Genomic DNA, 20,623 nt, shown 5'->3' on the forward strand with positions numbered 1-20,623 from the left:
GTCATTCAACTTTTCTTCCAGGCCCCGCCTTCTCTACTCGTCGTTGCTCTTCCCTCCGAGCCTGCGCATAGCAAGCTTTTTCCCCCTCCCTTCGGCGCGTATTGGCCTCCCAACCATTTTGTGCTGTGATCGCAAGGTTAGCTGTTTGATTGTGTCGTATTCTCCTGTGCGTTCGGGCTTGAGACGCAATATCGAAGGGGCCTTGATGGCGGAGAGTCAATCAGCGGCCGGGCTGGGGGACTTCGCATCCCTTGGTGGGGCCGCGGCTCTTGGCTCAGAACCCGAAACCCGACGGCTGAGCGAGTTGCGAGTCATCGACCTGCGGGCCGAGCTCAAACGCCGTAACCTAGACAGCGGCGGCAACAAGAGCGTTCTCATGGAGCGGCTGAGGAAGGTGAGGCGCAAACCCGGTGGAGGGGGGGGGGAGGGGGGCGGGGGAGGTGTCATCCGGGTCCTTTGTCCCCGGCCCGAGGGCGCTGTGCGCATGCGCGCTCGGGGTTTAGCCCGGAGTCCCGAGCCACGGTGCTGAGGGAAGTCCTGAGGGTGGCGCGAGCTGGGCCGCAGTGGTGGCGCGGCGCCACCTCGTCCCTCCGCCGCTTCGCAGCGCTGCGCTCAGGGAACTGCGGGTGTCCTTTAGCACCAGCGTGCCCCTTTCGTCGGATCGCTGTAGAGCCGTTGGCCTTGCGGGGTCTTCCTCCAGCCCCACCGCCCCGAATCCCCCCCAGCGGACATCCCCGCCGCCACTCGTACCTCTGCCGGTTTTTTGGAGCGTTTTTCTGATGTCATTCCGCGATGGCCCCGGTCTTTCCCTCGTTCGCTGTCCCTGCCGTGCGCGCGTCCTTCGCCGATTTCCTCTCCCGTTCCCCCAGCATGAACTCCCGCTCTCCGTTCCCGTATCTCTTCTCTTGCATCCTTTGCACGCGCTTCACCCGACTCCATCTCTCCCACCTCTCCGGAATGTATTTTCACAGACTTCCATGAGGCAAGAGCAGCGTAGTCGGTCCTGACCCTTCTATGGGTTCTAATAGGCTTGCGCATTGAGAAGAGAATACCGTCCGATCCGCTTGGGTTCCTATGGCAGTCACTCGGTTTTATACAGTTAAAGCACTTACCTGCTGAGTAGGGAGCCTTGTTTACAGATGAGGGGAGCTTTGTTCCTCAATCATGGCTTGATTTGGCTGTGGGGTTGTGTTACACCACCTTACTACTCTGTGTTTCTGACAGCTGATATGGCTGCCTGGCTGTATGACCTGAACTAGGGTGAGACACTAATGTTTCCACCTGACAAATTCTTGAAAATGCTGTTGTGGTTTAACCCTAGTAGGCAGCTAAGCATCACATGGCTGTTCACTTGCTCCCTTCCCTCCAGCAGGATGTAAGGAAGGGTAAAAGTGTGAGAAATCTTGTGGGTTGAGATAAAGACAGTTTAATAATTTTAAAAAATGGAAGGGTAAAAAAAAAAACAAAACCAAACCACAGCAGAGAGGAGGAAAAAGAGAAAAACACCCAGAAAAGGCAGTGTAAAAGAAAACAATTGCTCACCATCAAACGATTGATGCTGAGCTAGCCCCCAAGTAATGGCAGCCCTGCCAGCTTCCACCCCCACCAGTTTCATTGCTGAGCGGGACATCGTTCGGTAAAGAATATCCCTTTGGTCAGTTAGGATCAGCTGTGTCCCCTTCCAACTTGTTGTACACCCCCGGTTTGCTCACTGGCAGGGCAGTGTGAGAAGCAGAAAAAGCCTTGGCTGCGTGTAAGCACTGCTCAGCTATAACTAAAACATCCCTGTGTTATCAATGCTATTCTCAGTACAAATCCAAAACATAGCCCCACACAAGCTACTGTGAAGAAATTTAACTCTGTCATATCCAAAACCAGTACAAATGCACAACAACAAACAATACAATAGATGTTATGCTGCTGTCTCCGATAGGCCATTGAGGATGAAGGAGGAGATCCCGATGAAATTCCTGTGCCCTCAGAACTGACCAACAAGAGAATGCCAAAAAGAACTAGCAAAGGTACGGAGTCTAGGCAAATACAGTTCTTTTGTTTCCACGTAGCTAGAACTTAGCATATGATGTTGATTTCTTCTGTTTCATTAGTTTATTTTTTTTTTTAAAGAGCTTTTTCTTTTTCCCTTACGGAAAACTGTAAAACTGTATTGCATTGGTGAGCGATAACAAGTTTAAATGATGATGCCTAACTGTACTTCCGTTAGCAAGTCTTGAAACCTGTAGATGAGGCCATAAGTTGCAAGTGTTTCTGTACTTATGAGTGTAGAATTGTGTCAGGTACAGAGCAAGCAGCTGCAGCGTAAGCTCCTGTGGAAAACTTTGCCATTGTATATTAAGGTGGCTCCACAACACTCTGGGTATAATTTCCTTGCCGTAACTATATACGTTTTCCTTTTTTCATAGAAGCCCTTGAACCTCCATCATCATTGGGATACATTTTTAGATGTGAGAAATTACAGTGGGAATAATTAGAACCATTGTTGCATAAATAACAAACACGTATAACTTTTTAGTGTCATATTTCATTTTATAACTGTCTGTTGTTCTGAAAATAAACTGTTCTGAAATAGCTCGTTAGTGATTTAAGTATATTTTGCTGCAAAAACACTAAACATTGTGTGGGCCCTGTTACGTGTGGTTTATTTGAATTGCTCATGGCCTGTTCTTAAAAGATACTTTCTGAAATTTAAGCTGTTACCTTTAAGATAACAGGGTAAAAATAAAGAGCAGTTGGTTTTGAATAGTGATACAAGTTTGCTGGTGACAGATGTGCCTAAATGTGATCTGTGCATCCAAAAATCTTAAAAGTGAAGACTAATTCTAAATCAGTTGAATTATTTAATTATTAAATGGTAAGAAGGAGGGGTTTTGTAACAATGATAGGGTGTTTCTTTTAAATGGAACACCTTCCTAGACAGTGTTTTCTTTTTAGGTATTGAAGTGTTGTGAAATGAGGAGCGTAGCTGTTGAAAAACATAGCTGTGCTACTTCTAGTTCATGCTCATGCCTTTCAGTTGTATCAAGTGGCAAGTCATCTTCTGGTACATCCAGACAGATCGGAACTTCTGAATCAGGGTCTTAATGGGTATTTGTTGAAACAAATTCAGTGTTGAATAGATAATTCAGCGAAGAGTAGAAGTGTTATGAAATTTAGTGCTGTATCTCACTTCAGTGATACTGTTTTTAGGAAGAAAACCAGAAGAAGAAGGTGTTGAAGACAATGGGCTGGAAGAAAACTCTAGAGATGGGCAGGTAAGTGAAATCACGATTGCTGTTACTAAGAATATGCATCACTAAACCCACAATAAATACACATCTACCCTTTTTCTTTCTGTAGGAGGATATCGAAGCAAGTCTAGATACCTTGCAGGATATTGACATGATGGATATTAGTGTGTTAGATGAAGCTGAAATAGATAATGGCAGTGCTGTAGACTGTGGAGAAGACTATAGTCCTGATAATATTCTTGATTCTCTGTCTGATAATAAAGACAATGTTGAAGCAGAAATGAAAGAACTTCCAGATCAGCTAACAGAAAATGAGGTGAGTAGAGGTCTTTGTAAATTTTCAGAAGGTATTTAATAAGCATACGGGCACATATGAGTTATTTCAGTGTAATGGAATATAGCACGTGAATGTGATACGGATTTTATTTCACATGAACAGCTCTCATGTCCTACTCTTTAAGTGGTAAATGCTCTTGGACCTATCAGAGGCTTCAAATGTTCACAGTAGATGGGTCACAGCATTCTTTACCTTGCAGAACATCTTTGCTTGCTGTGAAAGAAGCATGGGAGAAAGTAATGTATTAGTTTCGGTGTTCCCTCTGCCCATTTATGTGCCCACATATACCCAGCCATCTAGATATGTAGATATATCTGGGGAGAGGGAGAGAGATGTACATGTTATGTACAGTAACTACAGAAATGTGAAATAAATTTCCTCTCTAAATAAGAGTAACTTTGAAGTAGACAGTGTCATGTTGAAATTAACATTAAAGGTAACTGGAGAAAGATGTTTAATCATCAAGAGTATATGTTGCTCCTCATTCTTGGGTCACAATCTGAAGTAGCAATTGAGATCTGTCAAATACTAGAAAATATTTCTCATATTATTGCTAGGGGAAGTTGAATACAGTAGTATTTCTCTGTAAGCTAACATTACTTTTTGTAAGAAGTGCTATAATTTCTCTTTTATTCGTTTAGGAAGATTATGATGAAATTGAAAACAATTTAGATGCCTCCTCTTCTGATTTAATTGAAATGAAGGTAAATTCAAAATGTAGCTGTATTTCAGATTGTTATTTTCTGTATTCACTCTGTGCTCATACCACAAAAAAGAAAACATGTCAATAATATGAAATTGTAACAGAATCCAAGATAGATGTGATCTTGCTCAGAATACAGTCTGTCAAATGAGAATGCCCTGTGGTTTTTTTTCCCTACTTTTCAGTCGAGTATCAAGACTTCCTCCACTTTTGTGGCAAATAAAAATGGTCTTGTACAGTTGATTATTTCTTTGTCCCGCTGATTTTATCAAGAAGTAGCCGGGTTTCGTTTTCACCCTGCAGCTGATGTGGTACACAAAGAGAATTTATTGATCTCTTTAACATTCCAAGTTAGATAGGAGAACATTATTGTGGCTGATTTTTTTTTTTTTATTTGGCTTTAATGTACCAGAAAAATTACCTGTATAAAATACTCAGTTACAGTGGATGGTGAAAAAAAGTGCTAAATGCTATAGATGAATTTGTGTAGTTTTCAATCTTGGGATTGAGCGGGGGGTTACTATTATTCTATGTTACAAAATACATTTTATACAATTCTAATTCTGTGTTTATTTTCCTAAACAGAAAATGGAGAAGCTACACTTGGAGCCAGGTACTGTTAGAGAAAAACATATTCCTCTCTTTTCAACTAATACTTTTTAAACCATTAACTATTAAAAAAACAAGCAAACAAACATAATTTGCATTATTTTTATGATGGACAATCCAGATCATGCAGGGTCATAGAGATTGGAAACCCAATCATATCCCCAGATCTGTGAATTAATGCTTGTCATCTTTGAAATATTTCCAGTGAAATGGTTTAAAAACCTGTTAAACCACATAAATGGATTTAGAGAAGTTAATCACAGTTTAAAAGCTAAAGATTCTACTTGTAAACAGATCTTGTGATATTGCACACACCTGTTACTAAGTAGAGAGCAGTAAAAGCAGTAAAAAGATATTGTAGGGCATTAAAATGTAAAGATTAGTTACTGGATACAGAAGAAAGAAGAGAGTTTCTTCATGGAAATTTCATACAGATACTTTTCACTTTCTGGACTGCAAACACACTCATGCACCATCAGAAGATGCCCAGTTCTCATGTTGGACTGTCTGCTAAAAGAATTTCACAGAAATTTAAAAATTGAACCCTCAGTGCCTTGATACGTTCAGTTAAGCGTCTCGGACTCTGGAAGCTAACTAGAGAAGAAGCAGAGCTGAATGATTTCATGAAGAATATCAAGGATCAGCCAGAAGGTTTTTGTTAAATCTGTGGGGGCATTTTTCTTCCCTGTTAACATTTTAGGGCTGATTTGGTAGTTTGTCAGACAGCAGTTAGCGTAGTACTTTTAACACTGTGTACACTAGGGTTTTCCAATCTCTGTGTAGCTTAGAAGTTCTCTTGGTGTTAGTGTGGCAGCCATGCCAGTTCCACATTTGTAATTGCTGTATTTCCCTGGTGATTAAATCTTGTGCCATTCTATTCCTGTTAAATCCGTAGAAAATGAGAAAATACTCGACATTTTGGGGGAAACTTGTAAATCTGAACTACTTAACGAAGAAACTTCCGAAGCGGAGCGGCCGCATGCACAGGAAGCAAGTAACGTGGTGCCAGGCAAGAGGCTAGCAGAGGAAGAGGACGCTCTTGCTGCCGCTCAGTTGGAGGAAGATGCTTTAGATTTGGACAGCAAATCGGCACAAGCTATGGCAAGGAAGGAAGCAAAGCGTTTAGTGGTAGCGAAAGGGGAGACAAGTGAACAGACAATAGAGGAAGAGAAACCGGACTCTGAATCTTTAGTGGTAGAGACCCTAAGCGATCAGAGTAGCAAACGCTCCCAAGGTGTGGAAGCCTCTAGTGGGGATACAGCGGAAAAAGGCGCAGGTCCCGAAGCCAAAGATAGCAAAGAAGATGCCAAGAAAACAGAAGACAAAGCTAATTCTGAGGAATCCCCTGCTACTAAAGAGTCCTCAGCCAGTGAGGGCGGTGATCAGAAAAAGAGGTTTGTTTTTTCTCCGTTATAGACCAGATGCTATCTTTTTTTCATTGGTCGTTAAGTGATGCGAATAAGGTGTTTCCTTCAATTGGCCACCGAGACTGATGAAATTGTAGCCTATTCCTAAAGAGTCTGTTTTATTTCTCCGTGTGCAGACATGATGTATTTTTTATTTTTTTTTTAAACACAGAGGGTTTGATTTCTTTCCTTCCTCAACCTTCAAAGGTTGTTTTCTTAAATTATTCTTATTTGTAAACGTCTTTCTAATCTAAGTCTGTTTAAGAATCTGACTTCATTATTTCTTGTCAGATTTCTTAAGTATACAAAGGTGTGTTTTCATTTGCAACAAATTTACTGGTAGGTATTTAATTTTAGCATTTTTCATAATTCATAGTTAGCCACTTTTCTTTCTGACTTGAATAATGTGGTGTTTTGTCTTTAGCCCTGTTGAGGAGGACAGAGATACAAAGATAATCTCAAAGGATGAGAAAGGTATGTGTTCTTTTCAGAAATAGAATTTTGATTGCTTGGAGAAACTGTTTTTGTATTGCATGGGGTATTTCAGCTGAAAAGCGTTGGAATCTGCAGTTGTTAAATATCATAAATTATTCACATCTTTCTGGATATTTTAAAATCTATTCGTGCCTAAAAAACCTATTTTCCTTTTATATATTTTCTAAGGACATCTGTTTCGCACCCTTTTGTTTGTATCTTGATCTTCAAAGGTAGACGTTAATATGTGGCAAATATGTCCTTCATGGCACTGAAGATGCTTACCGACAGCTTGTAGTGAGTCAAGAGCCTTTTGCAATTGTGTTTGCTTTACTATATGCTTGTGATTCTTCATACCGTCTTCTGTTTTGCTGAAATAATTTGGAGCTTAGTATTCATGTATTCAAATACCACAGAAATTTACAGCTTAACGTTGTTTTCACATTAGATGGACGTTATTAAATCTGTGTCCACGCAGATCCTATTTATGGTGCAAATATGCATCATAAGCAAGATGAAAATTTCTTGATCAACAGTGTCAGGTGCCTGCTCCTTCTTGTCATCATACTTCTTTATTTTAATACATCAGACTGCTGAGTCTTTGCAGCTCACCCCAGCTCTCTATTCTCTCCTACCTAAGACAGAAAATTTAGAACTGACTGTTAATGTTCTTATGTACTGGAGGCAGGTAGGCCACCACTGGAAGTGTGGAAGTTCCAGTAATTCCCATAATAGGCACGAAGCTCATTATGAGATCCATCTACTGACTAGACAGGAAGAATTTCTTTGTGTTTAATTTGGATTTACAACATAGACTGAACTCATTGTCAGCTGCTTTTTCCAAAATCCAGGGTTATATGCTTATCTGTGCAAGCTACTGGACCTCGCCGTAAGCTCTATTAGGGTCTGTTTACCTCTTGCTTACAGTCTGTAATCTTGTGTTCTCTTACTTCAGAATATTTAAAGGAATGTCTTGTGCATGCTGTCATTTACCTAAGGACTTCAGTGTGGGGGTTTTTGTGGACTGGGAAAACTCTTCTTGAAATTTGCACTCAGAAGAGCCTTCAGGAACGTAGGTGTCTGATAACAGCCTTGCCCCTCCATACCTTCTTCCACAGGATGTGCTGTGTTCCATAAGATTTGTTTATATAATTTTCTGGCTTAGTAAACAGCACTGGGGAGAGGTAGCTACTTGGTTATGTAACTCTGCATGCAGAGCAAAGCGGTCGAGCCGGGAGAAAGGTACAGAACTATATACAAGTCAGTCGTGACTCATGTGTTGCTATTTCCACACCTGAGCGGAAAGATTTTATTTAGGACAAGGAGTTGTCCATGTTCCACACATTCATTATGAGCTGTATTAATAAGAGTGTAGAAAAATAAATATATGAGCTCATAAGCGTGGTGGACTGCAGTCAATTTACACATATCTGACAGATGTCTCCAGTGTTGAGGGTTGTCTCCCAATACCTATATCCTTCTAGTTTCTAAGTTAGAGAAGATTTTATAGTCCCAGTCTTTCTTTGTCTTGGAAGTGCAGTACCATTGCAGCAGCACCTCTTTAAGTCTTATGGGAGGGCAAAAACTGGAGATGTTAAGACTGATCAAAGCTTATTCAAAAAGGACATTAATGTAGTTTAAATAATCTTAAAAATTGTTGGTAAAATAGAAGAAAGAAGAAAGTGCTCATTTTACACTTTCTCCAGGATGCTGGTGCCAGTGTAACTGCAGGTGGCTGTTTTAAAATTGTAGAAGAATTGTGTGGAGTAAAAGCATTAAACCCTACAGCTCAGCTTTTTGAAACACCAAGACAATGTATCTCCTATGTGTTTGAACTGCATGGACACATCTTTGTCCATGCAGTTCTTGAGACTAGAAGATGACGGGTGTAGACTTAGTCTCCTTTATACAAAAGGCCTCTTTTTTTTTTTTTTTTTTTTTTTTTTTAAGGAGATTGGCACAAATGATTGTGTGCTTCCCTATGGAACTTGTATAAATATTAGCAACAGTGTTCTCAGTGCTAAGTCCATGTTTGAGACAGTAACAAAAATCATCAGGAAGAAAGAGATGGAAAGACAGCCAAATAAAATACCATTTTAGAAAAGTTCTGGAAGAAATGTCTCCCCTCGATGAAAGCAGTTCTGAGAAATTCTACATATCACAAAAAAAAAAGGCAGATGGTTTGGAAGCAGGTAGCCGGACTGAAACATGCTTTACTGCATTCATTGAAGCCTAAGAACTGAACACAAGACTGATGAAAGGACAGTTCAAAGGAGACTGGAAACGGTGCTTCACGCTGAAATGCAAACACTAAAACTTGGAGTTTGGCTCGAATACTTTTTAATCACTAGACATTGGGTTTTCAGACTTTACAAGTACATAGGCATTTATAAAATTATCTTTCTAGTTTAGATGCTAAATTTTATGGGTGTTCTCTAGTTCTTGCATAGTTAAAGAAAACTAGGTCTTTTCTGACTCCTGTAAATGAAGCCACAGGCTTCATACCCCAACTATGGAATCTGTGTGGGCACAAATAGGAGAGAAATTATCTTGCTTGCTTTATGGTGGATGTCTTTCCTTGAAAGGTATGGTTAATCTGCATCCCATCATCATTCCCTTGGATTTGAGGAGATAAGGAGGGCAAAACATGAGCGTATGTGGGTACTAACACAGTTTCTGCAACTCTAGCAGGTCTTCTGTCTTTTCCTGTAAGTGCAGAGTTACTGGGATCTCTCCAGGCACATTCTGAAGAGCCACAGTTACTTCAGAGATGCCCTAGTCCAGCTTGTTTCTTGAATGATGTAACATACTTCTGTTGCGTGTATCAAAGCTTGTAGTTACATCCTAAAGTTTTTGAACTTGTAATACTACTTGCCTTCAGAAATGGGAATCATGGGGGGAGAATGCTATAAAAGTTTTATGGAGTTGCTCCTTTTTAAATCAGAAGTAGTTGTTGAAATAATTAGGATTTGGGGTATGTTTTGGTTTTATTTGTTTGTTTTCCTAATTAGGTTGCACTGCTAGCGGTTCTGGCAGAAACTTTTGGGTGAGTGGACTGGCTTCCACTACCAGAGCTACAGATTTGAAGAATCTGTTTAGCAAATATGGGAAGGTAAGGTGGGGGTTGGTTGGTTGGTTTGGCTTTTTTTTCACTTGAAACTGTCTTAATAAGACTTCTTAACCTCCTGTCACTGAAAATACCAAATATCAAAAATATTGTGAGATATCAAGGAAAAAATTGAAGTACACGCTGAACGACTGCTTTTTTTAATTCTGTTGCTCACTTCCAAACAAATACAAAATTCCATTTTCATTTCTTTATTTGAAACAGTTATATACTTCTGTCTTCTGTAGTATAGTATCTTAACCCATTGGAAATTCACAGTTAAGGGTGAATTTAACATTGTTTATTAAAGATTTCCTTAGGACTAAGTAAAACATGTAGTAAATGTTGAAACATAATTATTGGGGAATATCTTAAGAATTGCCTTGGTACCTGAAGTTGGTGGTGGTTTTTTTTTTTTTTTTGGTCTAGAGTTGGCAGTTGCTTTAAAAAGCACTCGTTTGGGTAGTTTGGAAGGGGGTTTTGTTTGGTTTTGGTGGTATGGGTTCCTGCAGTTGTTATTACTGATAGACAAAATGGCAAGTTAAATCTCCCTGTCAGTTGGGAAATTGAAAGTGCTAGTTTAATAGAAGACTGATGTCAGAGACATCAGTGAGGATTTTTGTCAAACCTTTGAAGCCTATTTAAAGATGACTGACAGCAGATTGTAGTAAAAGAAAACTGTATGTGCTAGCAATCTGCTATTGCATGTTTAACTAATGAAAATACTCTAGAATTTAAATGTGACTTTTCAATAGCAGCAAAAATGGACTAAGTGTAGCACAGCTTTGAGTTTGTCTGAAAGTCATGAGACTAGTAAAATCTTTTTAACGTTCCTTGTAACAGTAAAAATGCAATACTTTCCTTCCATTTATTTGTTCAGAATTCCATCTGGTAATCTGGATGTTGATCATAAAATTTCAAATGTAATTAAAACCCATGCAACAGCCAACCTAGTATTTCCCTCTACTTAGATGCCATAGGAACATTTAGTCATTTAAATAAAATTACTGTTATTTTCTTTGGAGTATTAGCAGAGGCAAAGCTTCCTAGAAGTAGATGTACATCTGCAATAAATCAAATGCTCAAAAGTATGTTCTTTATTCAGCTGCACTTTAAAATATGACACCTCTATGAAATATGATTGATTTTGGTAATACAAAGTGAGCTGTACTGAATATATGATCAAAGTAAGCCCTATTTATGAAAACAGGTGTTTTATGTGGGCTTTATCAAGTTACACTTTTTGGGGAAACTTCCTGTTTCTTAAACAAGATTGAAGATAACATTGTGAATCTGCCTCTCAGCAGTGACATGAAAACATTTTTTTGAGGGGAGATGGGGCTTTGCAGTTGATCGAGCATTAGCATGTGGGTGGAAATTGGCTTACAATTTTTTATTAGGTTTTTACTCCATTATACTTAAGCAAAATTATGTTGTTGGTGTAAAGTTAGCCTTTCATTTTGGTTTGGTTTTTTGCTTTTTTTAAATGGGCTTTCTTTAGAATGGAATTCAGTCTTTGGCTCCCTTGTATTGATTCAACTTTTGCAGCGTTGCATTGGTAACAGAAGCATGACTGGCTCCAGGCAATAGTCCTTTTGTATTTGTTAATCTCTTAAAAATAGAAGTTTCCTGAATGTTGATGGACAGGAATAAAACAGAATAGCAATGGAGCTTGTACTTCTTGCTGTTAAATGGTGGGCACTTGTTACAGTGAGTGTAATACCCCTTTATTTTGGAAAGGTGGTAGGTGCAAAAGTGGTCACCAACGCTCGCAGTCCTGGTGCCCGCTGTTACGGCTTTGTTACGATGTCTACAGCCGAGGAAGCAACAAAGTGTATTACTCACCTCCACAAAACAGAGTTACATGGGAAAATAATTTCCGTAGAAAAAGTGAGTACTGATCCTGAAAGATATCCCATTACCATCAGATTGTACAAATGATCGAGACCACATTCTCAGCTGATGATGTGCAAACTAAATTTCAGGCAAAAAATGAACCTGCTGGGAAGAAGCCAAGTGGGAAAAAAGAGAATGAAGCAAAGAAAGAAACAGTCAGTGAGAGGTACTGTTTAAAAATTATTTGTCCAAAGGTGTTTTGCTGTTCTTCAGTCTATGTTGATTTGTCAGGAAAAACAAAGTTACAGTAAGAATTTCTGTCGCAAACATTCAAAAAGAGGAATAGATGCGTTTTTCCAACTTTTACAACAAGATGAAGTTCTGGTAGGCATTGGAAAGTTGCACTTTCAAGCATGCCTTTTAATTTAGCTATATTTGGGTTTTAGTAGAGATTGTGGAGCTTTTGTGTCATAAATCTATAGGAAAGGCCATTTGCGAATTTTGATCAGCATGTCACTGTTTCTTCGTTAAATTTTTCTCTCATTGCAATAGGGTTTTTTTTCAGGTGGTTGTGGTCACAAACAGTTAAAGGTCAGTTGTCCAAGATCCTGTTTCCAGAACATGTTCCTCTTCAGCACTATGCTTTTTCTCTCTAGCATTACTGAAAGTAGCTGAAAAACACACTAAGTCCTTTGCTTTAATTATCTTCTTGAGGCACAACTCCTATTAAATGCTATTTGCTGAGAAGTTTTGCCTTTACTTCACCTAGTTGCCCAACAAAAATGGTTCACATTGGCATTTCATAATTGTCATGTTTTATAAGAAACGTTGTGGGCATTAAGCCGATGGTGGTGTGAATTTTTCCTTTTGCCTCCAGTTGAGATATCTGAATCAATCACAGCCAAGTTTTTATGACAACTGCACAGAATAGTCTGATTGTCTGTTTTTACGGTGTAGGAAGTTGTAGAAGGAAATCTTTGGAAATCGAATTATGACTGTCTTATCGCATCAGAATTCTCCTGTGTTACTGCATTGCTACCATTCTCCTTTAATTTTCTTTTCACTCTGTATTAGTCTAATCTATATCAATATCTATCGATAGACCTGGCAGTGTTAAAAGGGATGAGAAATCTGACCAAAAGGACGATCCTAAAAAGACAGAAGACAAAGATGAAAAGGAAAAAAAAGATAAAGATGAACTGAAGTCTGGTTCATCAGATCAACCTAAAACCATTAAGTCAGGTAATTTGGCTATTCTTTTTTTTCATAGAGTAAAAGATATGGTGAAGTATGAATAATTAATTTTGTAGGTAGTTCTTTCCAAAGAACTGCCAATATTCTAGAATTATTTTGGTTCTTAGTTGGAAATCCAGAAGGTATAAAGAGGCGGGTGGGGTGGTGGCGTGTGTGTTTGATATTGTGTCATCCTTAACAGATGCACTTGGTATAGGTGTAGTAAAAGAATTATTTTTGAAGACAGGGTTAAATGCCCATTTTCACATTTTAGAGAACATAACTTCTGGCATAGCAATGAGTGTTGTAGGTTATGTATTTTGATTGTTTTTTCCATCTCTTTCCCTTCAACCTCTGATTTATTTAGGAAGTAAAGGAACAGAGAGAACAGTAGTAATGGATAAATCCAAAGGAGAACCTGTTATTAGTGTGAAAACATCAACTGCATCGAAAGACAGGGTAAGTAATGTTTCTGCATGGGAAACATTATGTGTCAGTTTTCCTTAGAAACAAATACTGAATCCTGCCAAGCTACATGTAACCCACACTTGTCTTACCAATTTGTCCTATTAGAGTTTCTATAATGTGGATTTAGATCTTAATTAGTAAAATACGTTTCATACGGCTGATACCATATTCAGCAATGAAATCCCGCCAAACAAATGTGGGAATGCAAGTATTACTGTGTTAATATATGGTGAGTCTGTAATGTTAAAAAAAAAAAAAACAGCTTTTTTTAAAAATGTGAGGAACCGAGCTTTGAGACGTGATATCTATGAATGGAAATGGAGCTTAGAGTATTGTTTGTGATAGTTGTCCTTTTATAAATGTACTCCATTAAGTTTCTCTACTTAAATACAGAGCATTAAGAGCCAGGATCGCAAATCAGAGAGCAGAGAGAGACAAGGCATTGTGCCATTTGACAAAATTAAAGCACAGCGAAAAATGAGGGAGGCAGAGCAGCGCCGGTAAGAGCAACACTGAAATTGTTTGAATTTTTTTTTTTTCCTAGAATGAATATAATTTTCTTGTGATTAAAATGACTAAGAGATAGAGGAAGTTGATTTGTTTTTTACTTGTAATTTGTTATATGTTTGTGGGTCGCACATCTGTTGAATTGGGAAAGCTCCGATTATTGACTCTGTTAATACTAAGCTTGAAATTGTGTTTGGGGGGAAAAAATTGCAGTTTGGTTTTTGTTCTTATTCCATTTTGTAGATTTTGTTGTTTAGATTGATTTAAGTATGCTGCTCTCCTTAGCTGAGCATGCGTTACAGAAGAAGTAAAATGATAATTCTAAACTTGCCACACTTGCCGCACTCAAATATACAGGGAAAGATCAGGAGAAAAGTTGTCTTTCTCAGAATAAGGCCTTGTCTTTCTTGTCATAGCACTCAAAGTGTCCATAGTGTTTGAAATAAAGCAAGCTAAATATTTTTTATTTATTTAAATACATCATGTCTACAGAGAAATTGGGGGATTTTCATTGTATCTTTTTAGTTGAGAACCTAATTTAGATAAGAACCTAATTCAGTTATTTATTATTTTGTGGGGTTTTATTTCTATTTTCATTATGTTTAATACAGGATAAAGGTTGTAATGGCCATCCTTCAAATTCCTTGCTAAAACTGTGACCTGAATTCCATGTTAAAACATTTTCCACACATTACAAAACTTTTATTACTTATCTAAAGTAAGTTGAATTGGACAGGGGAAAAATGCTTTCATCATTCTTACTGGAGAGGAAAAAGTCTCTCTCTCATAGTAGATAGATTTCTGAGCCTTAGTGGAGTCATATTATCCAGCATACTGTTCTGGCTTCTTCAGAGCTTAATATTTGAGTAGAAGGAATGAGCTTGGGGCATTTGGATTGAAATTCTCCTGACCATATAGGATTATTTGCCCCCACAGGTGGGTTTTGTGGGATTAACATGATCAGTCTCTAAATACGAGTAATTTATGCGTACACTGAGTGTTTTGCCTCTGTGCCCTCCTCCCCCAGCCCCCTCCCCCCCCCCAGGTATAATTTCAAGGAGCTGATGTAAGTTTGCAGTCACTGTGGTTTTAGTTTTTAATACTTCTCTTTTTTTCTTTTTTTCCTCCTTTTTGAACTTCCTTTACTTGTTAAAGTATTAGATCTGTAACTTTTTGTTTCTGTTAAAAAAGCACACGTGAGCGTCGAGAGAGACAGCAGCACCTGCAGACTATCCGGGAACGAGAAGAAAGGGAGAGGCTTGAGATTGCTCGTGAGAGACTGGAAATTGAAAGGCAGCGTCTTGAACGAGAACGGATGGAAAGAGAAAGACTGGAAAGAGAACGAATGCACATAGAGCATGAAAGGAGAAGAGAACAAGATCGCATTCAGCGAGAAAGAGAAGAGCTGCGACGCCAGCATGAGCAACTGCGCTATGAACAAGAACGTCGGTCTGCAATGAGGAGACCATATGACATAGATGGCAGGTAAAGCCAGCAAATACAATTTATGCAAGTGGAAAACGTTGCTGCCAGGTTCTGTCTCATCAGCCTGTGCTATAAAAAGCTATCCGTATGTTCTCAGCTTCCATTAATCAGCAGTTGTTGATTGCATTAAGATGGTCATGCGTAATGGCCCCAGTCAAACTATCCTCTTGGGTTTTTCAACTCCCTTTTGAACTTACTTATCCTCCTTCTGGTTTGCACAGTTTGGAAGGAGGAAACAGTATCAAAAGTCAGTATCTTGACTAAAATAAGTATGTCCTATCTTTCAGGAGAGATGATCCATACTGGCCAGAGGCAAAACGAATGGCACTGAATGATAGGTACCATTCAGATTTCAGTCGCCAGGATCGCTTCCATGACTTTGATCACAGGGATCGTGGCCGCTATCAAGACCATTCAATAGACAGGTTGGTGTCTTACCTCCGCTGTGTTGCCTGCAATCGAAAGACAAAAATGTATTTAATGTCACATTTTGCTGCCTTTTCTGTTAGTTTGGTTTGCATTTTGGTTGTAAGTGTGGCTTAGTGGCTGTGGACTTTTTCTGATATAACCATGAAGAGATCTGTACTGTGCCATGCGTTAAACCTTCTGGCAGGCTTATTGAGAGCGTTCTGCTTGCAATGCTGTGTCATACATTGGTAGGATTCTGAAAAATTTCTGAATAATATTGTAGGCATCTATCATCTTAATGAGAATAATCTGGTTTATACCTTAGGACTAACTGGGTTTTCCAGGAATCCGAAATGTGTCATGGTTTCCATGTGTTCCAGCTGTTTGTGCCTTTTGTAGATAATGTTGGTACTACATGGAAGCAGGATTTTTCATCTGTGTTCTTTTGTAGATGGATTTTTATAGACTACTGTATGTTTTACTACCACAGTCTGATTTTAATTGTCTGTCTGTAGGAGAGATGGATCAAGGACAATGATGGGAGATCGGGATGGACAAGTGAGTTGCTTTATAAAGCTACAGAAACATCTTAACTTCTTATAACCTGGTTTTCTATGGTGTGTGTCAGATTAAATTTCAGTATTTGAGAATTAAATGGCATCTCCCTATGTATCAGTAACCAGAATGTCTTGTTTTCTTTAATAAGATGAAATTTAGTTCAAATACTTGTTTATAATAAAAGTTAGATATAGTTACTCTGATACAAATAAAACAAGTGAATTGTGTCAAAAAGGTAGAGTATTCCAAAAGATTGTGTAGAAAAGGCAAAGGTACAAAGTACGCATAAAATTCACTCTATGAGGTTGCATAGAAATAACAGCAAAACTAGTAGGGATGTTTGCATGTTTTTGAGGGCTGGGGGGAAAGACCTTTGGGGCACATTGAAGCAGTGAGAGATTAATTTTGTGGAGTCACAGAATCCTCAAGTGCCCTTTACTGATGGCTAAGCCGTGAGACTCAGAGGGACTTGGATAGGCTGGACAATCGGGCAGAGGGGAATAGCATCACGTTGAACAACGGGAACTCTAAAGCCCTGTTCCTGGGGAGGAATAACCCTGTGCAGCAGTACACACTTGGGACCGACCAGATGAAAAGCAGTTTTGCAGAGAAGGACCTTGGAGTCGTGGCAGACAGCAAGCTGACCATGAGTCAGCATTGCACCCTCCTGGCAAAGAAGGTCAGTAGCATCTTGGGCTGTGTCAGCAAGAGTGTTGCCAGAAGGTCAAAGGAGGTGATCCTCTTTACTCAGCACCTGTCTGACATACTGTGTCCAGTGCTAGGCTCCCCAGTACAAGAAATATAAGAGCTTACTGGAGTAAGTGTAGCCCAGGGCCACAAAGATGATTAAGGGCCTGGAGCATCTTTTGTATGGGAGCCTGAGAGAGCTGGGGCTGTTCAGCCTGGAGAAGAGAAGGCTTAGGAGTTACCTTATCAATGTACATTAATACCTTATGGGAGGGAGGGTATGGAGAAGACGGAGCCAAGGCTGTACTCAGTAGTGCCTGCTGACAGGACAAGAGTCAATGAGCACAAACTGAAACACACGAAATTCCATCTGAAGACAAAACAACCTATGGGGTTTTTTTGGTTTGTTTTCTAAACTGTAATGGTGGTCAAATACCGGAATATGTTGCATGGGGAAGTTGTGAAGTCTGCAGCTGTGAAGATATTCAAAACCCAGTGGGAGACTGTTCTGGACAGCCTGCCCTGGCTGACCCTGCTTGAGCAGGGGGGCTGGACTAGATAATCTCAGGAGGTCCCCTCCATCCTGAATGATTCCGAGATTGGATAATTACAGCTGAGCAACTTTAAACAATTAAAGAGTCTGTTTTGGGCAGTCCTGTAAGTGTTTTTTGCCTTTTAGCATTATCCAGATGAGCGCCATGGAGGACCAGACCGTCATTCACGAGACTCTCGGGAAAGTTGGGGTAGCTATGGATCTGACAGGAGAATGAGTGAAAGTAGAGGGATACCCCCACAGTCACGGTTAGTACGCTTAACTGAAAATATTTTTTTCTTGTGCATCTAAGGAATATTTCCATATGTGAAAGTGGGATGCAGTTTTTGGAAGTATGATTCTTTTTTTTCCAGCTTTCACCCCTGAGTCTGTTCTCTGCTGGATGGGCTACAAATGAGTAGCTTTTTCAGCTTGCCTTGTGCATCAAAATATGTGTCTTGGCTTTTTTTTTTTTTTTTAAATAACTTCATATCTGAAAGTCTTCATGTTTTCAATTAATTTTACCTAACATTACAATCAAAGCTTGGTATTTTCAGGGTAGTGGTTCTTCCTCCGTTTGTAGTAGTAGGAAGCACTGTTCTGTCAGCCCTTTGAAAGGAAAACAAGTTAATTAAATGCTTACAGGTTGTGTATGTGGTTTTTTTAGGTTTTGTGTTGTGTTTTCACTTTTTAATAAGTCCTATGAGTAAGCCAGCCTACAGAAAACACCAAGAATAAATTGACTGGTCAAAACAACAAGCTGGGATGTTCAGAGTAAATTGGGACATCAACGTAGCATAAACCAGATTAAGAAAATCTTATTTTCTTACTTGCCATGTTAGTTGGATTGAACAGAAGGCTTATTACTGAGATTTGACTTAAGACAGCAATATAAATACAAGATTTGCATGTACCTTGGTAAAGCATTTCAGTAAGTTTGTGACTTAGTTGTTTTACTTGAGTCTATTTTGTGTGGTCTGGCTAGGGTGAGAAGGTAGGAATTTCATACTTTTGCAGGGATGGACGTGACTGGGGAGATCACGGTCGAAAGTTTGAAGGACATCAAGATCGTTCATGGCAGAGCACTGTGGATGGAGGAATGATAGGACGGGATCATGAGAGATGGCAAGGTATGCTTCTTGCACAACAGCTCATTAGTTGTGCTACGTAAAGCAGAAAATACAGGCGTTACTATACTTGGAGATGAAGTAAAACTATTACTGTGGCTATAAAGGAAGAATTTGAACTTTTTTAGGTGGAGGTAGAGGCAGACCTGGCCATGTGATGCATCGTGGAGGCATGTCAGGGTAAGAGCTTTAAAAAAGAGCAAAGTGTTTGTTTCCCTTTTAAGGGATATCCCTTCTATTTAAAAAAGAACACCCATTCTCAACCCGACTACCAGAGTCACAAGAGAAAATTAAATTGTCTCAATCACTTTTCTAGGCGTGGAGGTTTCATGCAAGGTGGCAACCAAAGTCAGATGATGCATGGAGGAGGAATGCAAGGAGAAGGATTTGCTGGCCAGGAGAGAGCAAACAGACCTAATGATCCTCGTTTCAACCGTCGCTACTGAATGTGTTTTAATTTTTAATGCAAGGTGGCAACTGAAATGAATTTGTTAGCCAGGGTTACCATTAATTGTAACTTATGGGCTACTATAAGTGTAATTTTTTTTAAGCTGCTGCCATATTATGTCACTCAATCCAATGTGAACTCATTTGTTTTGTAATGTGTTGTTCATATCCCATTTAAAATGTTTGTTAATGAAGCATTCCATTTTCCATAAATAAAATCCAGTTTACAGTTAATTGCTTTGTTTCAGTAGTCCCTGGAAAACTAACTCATTCAGTTATATGTTAAACCATGTAACTTTCTTTCAAAGATGAAGTATAAAAATGCCTTACAGGTGCCCCTTTGCACTTTCAGTAGCACACAGCTCCTGGAAATACACTGAAATACTGTGTTACTTCGGACGTGTCAAAATTAACCAGCACTAGCGTGAGAGAATGGTGGTAGACTGCAGTTGTCAAAGTTTGAACACCATGCCACTGCAAAATTGACTTAGGATCCTGTAAGACAAGTGGCAAAGAATTTTTTTTTTTTATCTTGTCTCATGTTTGTAGGTACTGTGCAACATAGTACTCTTTGCTCTCTGAAAAAGGCTACGTACTGAGTTACCAGCCCAGCTTCTGTAAGAGGAAATGCACAGGTACTTGCGAAAGTAATGACTTTCAAGTGCAACTCAGAATCTCTTGTTTAGCTTCTAATAGATCAGGGTAGTCTAAAGCTCCACCAATTTCAGGCCAGTAATTTTACCTAGCAGTCCGTAATTTTACCTAGCAGTCCATAATTTCCTTGAAGAAGTAGATTAGAAACAGCCATTGGCTGTGCTTTGGCATCATTTTAAGAATATGTTGAGAACTAACGTGATCAAGATTGGTGCAAAGGATCTGTTACTTTGTCATATCCAAATTATAATTTGTCTTTGTGCAGTCATCTCTGGAGCAACGTGGCCTTAGCGCTACCCACCAAAGCTGGCTTTTGTGATGCCAAGAGGGAAAAATCCTGTTACTTTCAGTGATCCCCAGTAGGATCACTGGGGGTTTTTTTCCCCTCTTCAGAGGTGTTTTCTTCTCAGTTGCCTGAAGATTTCTATATTTTTTCATTTGTTTCCTACAGTCTGCATTGTTACAGAAAGTGAAGCTCTTCAGGCCTTTTTTCATTAGGGTTCAGACTTCCCACACTGGAGGAGGATCCCTGTGGACAAACAATGTAAAATCTAAAAAACCACTTTGATTCCAGTGGGGAGTTACCTGAGGCTGTCTGGATCACACTGGCATCAACCTCAGTGTAAAAGTTTTTGGTTTAATGGTGAAGCTAAGGCCCAGAAAGACTCGAGTCTTTGTTTAAGTACACAAACTAGGCATGCAAACCGAAAGAATAGATTTCCAGACAGCTATACTTCCTAGCAACTAACTAATAATTCTGTGGGTCTGGCTAGAATCCAGTGCCTCCTTGCTTTTAATCCT

At 39.4% G+C, this 20,623-nt stretch overlaps 1 protein-coding gene across 1 annotated transcript; it reads left to right on the top strand.

Moving 5' to 3' along the window:
- The first annotated feature begins 5 nt into the window (after positions 1 to 5).
- On the top strand, positions 6 to 19,399 carry LOC129197183 (scaffold attachment factor B1-like). The gene is made up of 21 exons (XM_054805320.1): positions 6 to 394; positions 1,934 to 2,021; positions 3,205 to 3,269; positions 3,355 to 3,561; positions 4,224 to 4,286; positions 4,871 to 4,898; positions 5,790 to 6,288; positions 6,725 to 6,774; positions 9,786 to 9,886; positions 11,621 to 11,770; positions 11,866 to 11,942; positions 12,819 to 12,958; positions 13,317 to 13,408; positions 13,811 to 13,917; positions 15,116 to 15,409; positions 15,697 to 15,834; positions 16,333 to 16,375; positions 17,742 to 17,863; positions 18,612 to 18,724; positions 18,850 to 18,901; positions 19,038 to 19,399. The coding sequence occupies exons 1-21, from the start codon at positions 206 to 208 to the stop codon at positions 19,165 to 19,167; spliced, it is 2,748 nt and encodes a 915-aa protein (XP_054661295.1). The 5' UTR covers positions 6 to 205; the 3' UTR covers positions 19,168 to 19,399.
- Positions 19,400 to 20,623: the final 1,224 nt, after the last annotated feature.

This window comes from Grus americana, chromosome 28 (genome assembly GCF_028858705.1).
Source record: "Grus americana isolate bGruAme1 chromosome 28, bGruAme1.mat, whole genome shotgun sequence".
NCBI lineage: Eukaryota > Metazoa > Chordata > Aves > Gruiformes > Gruidae > Grus > Grus americana.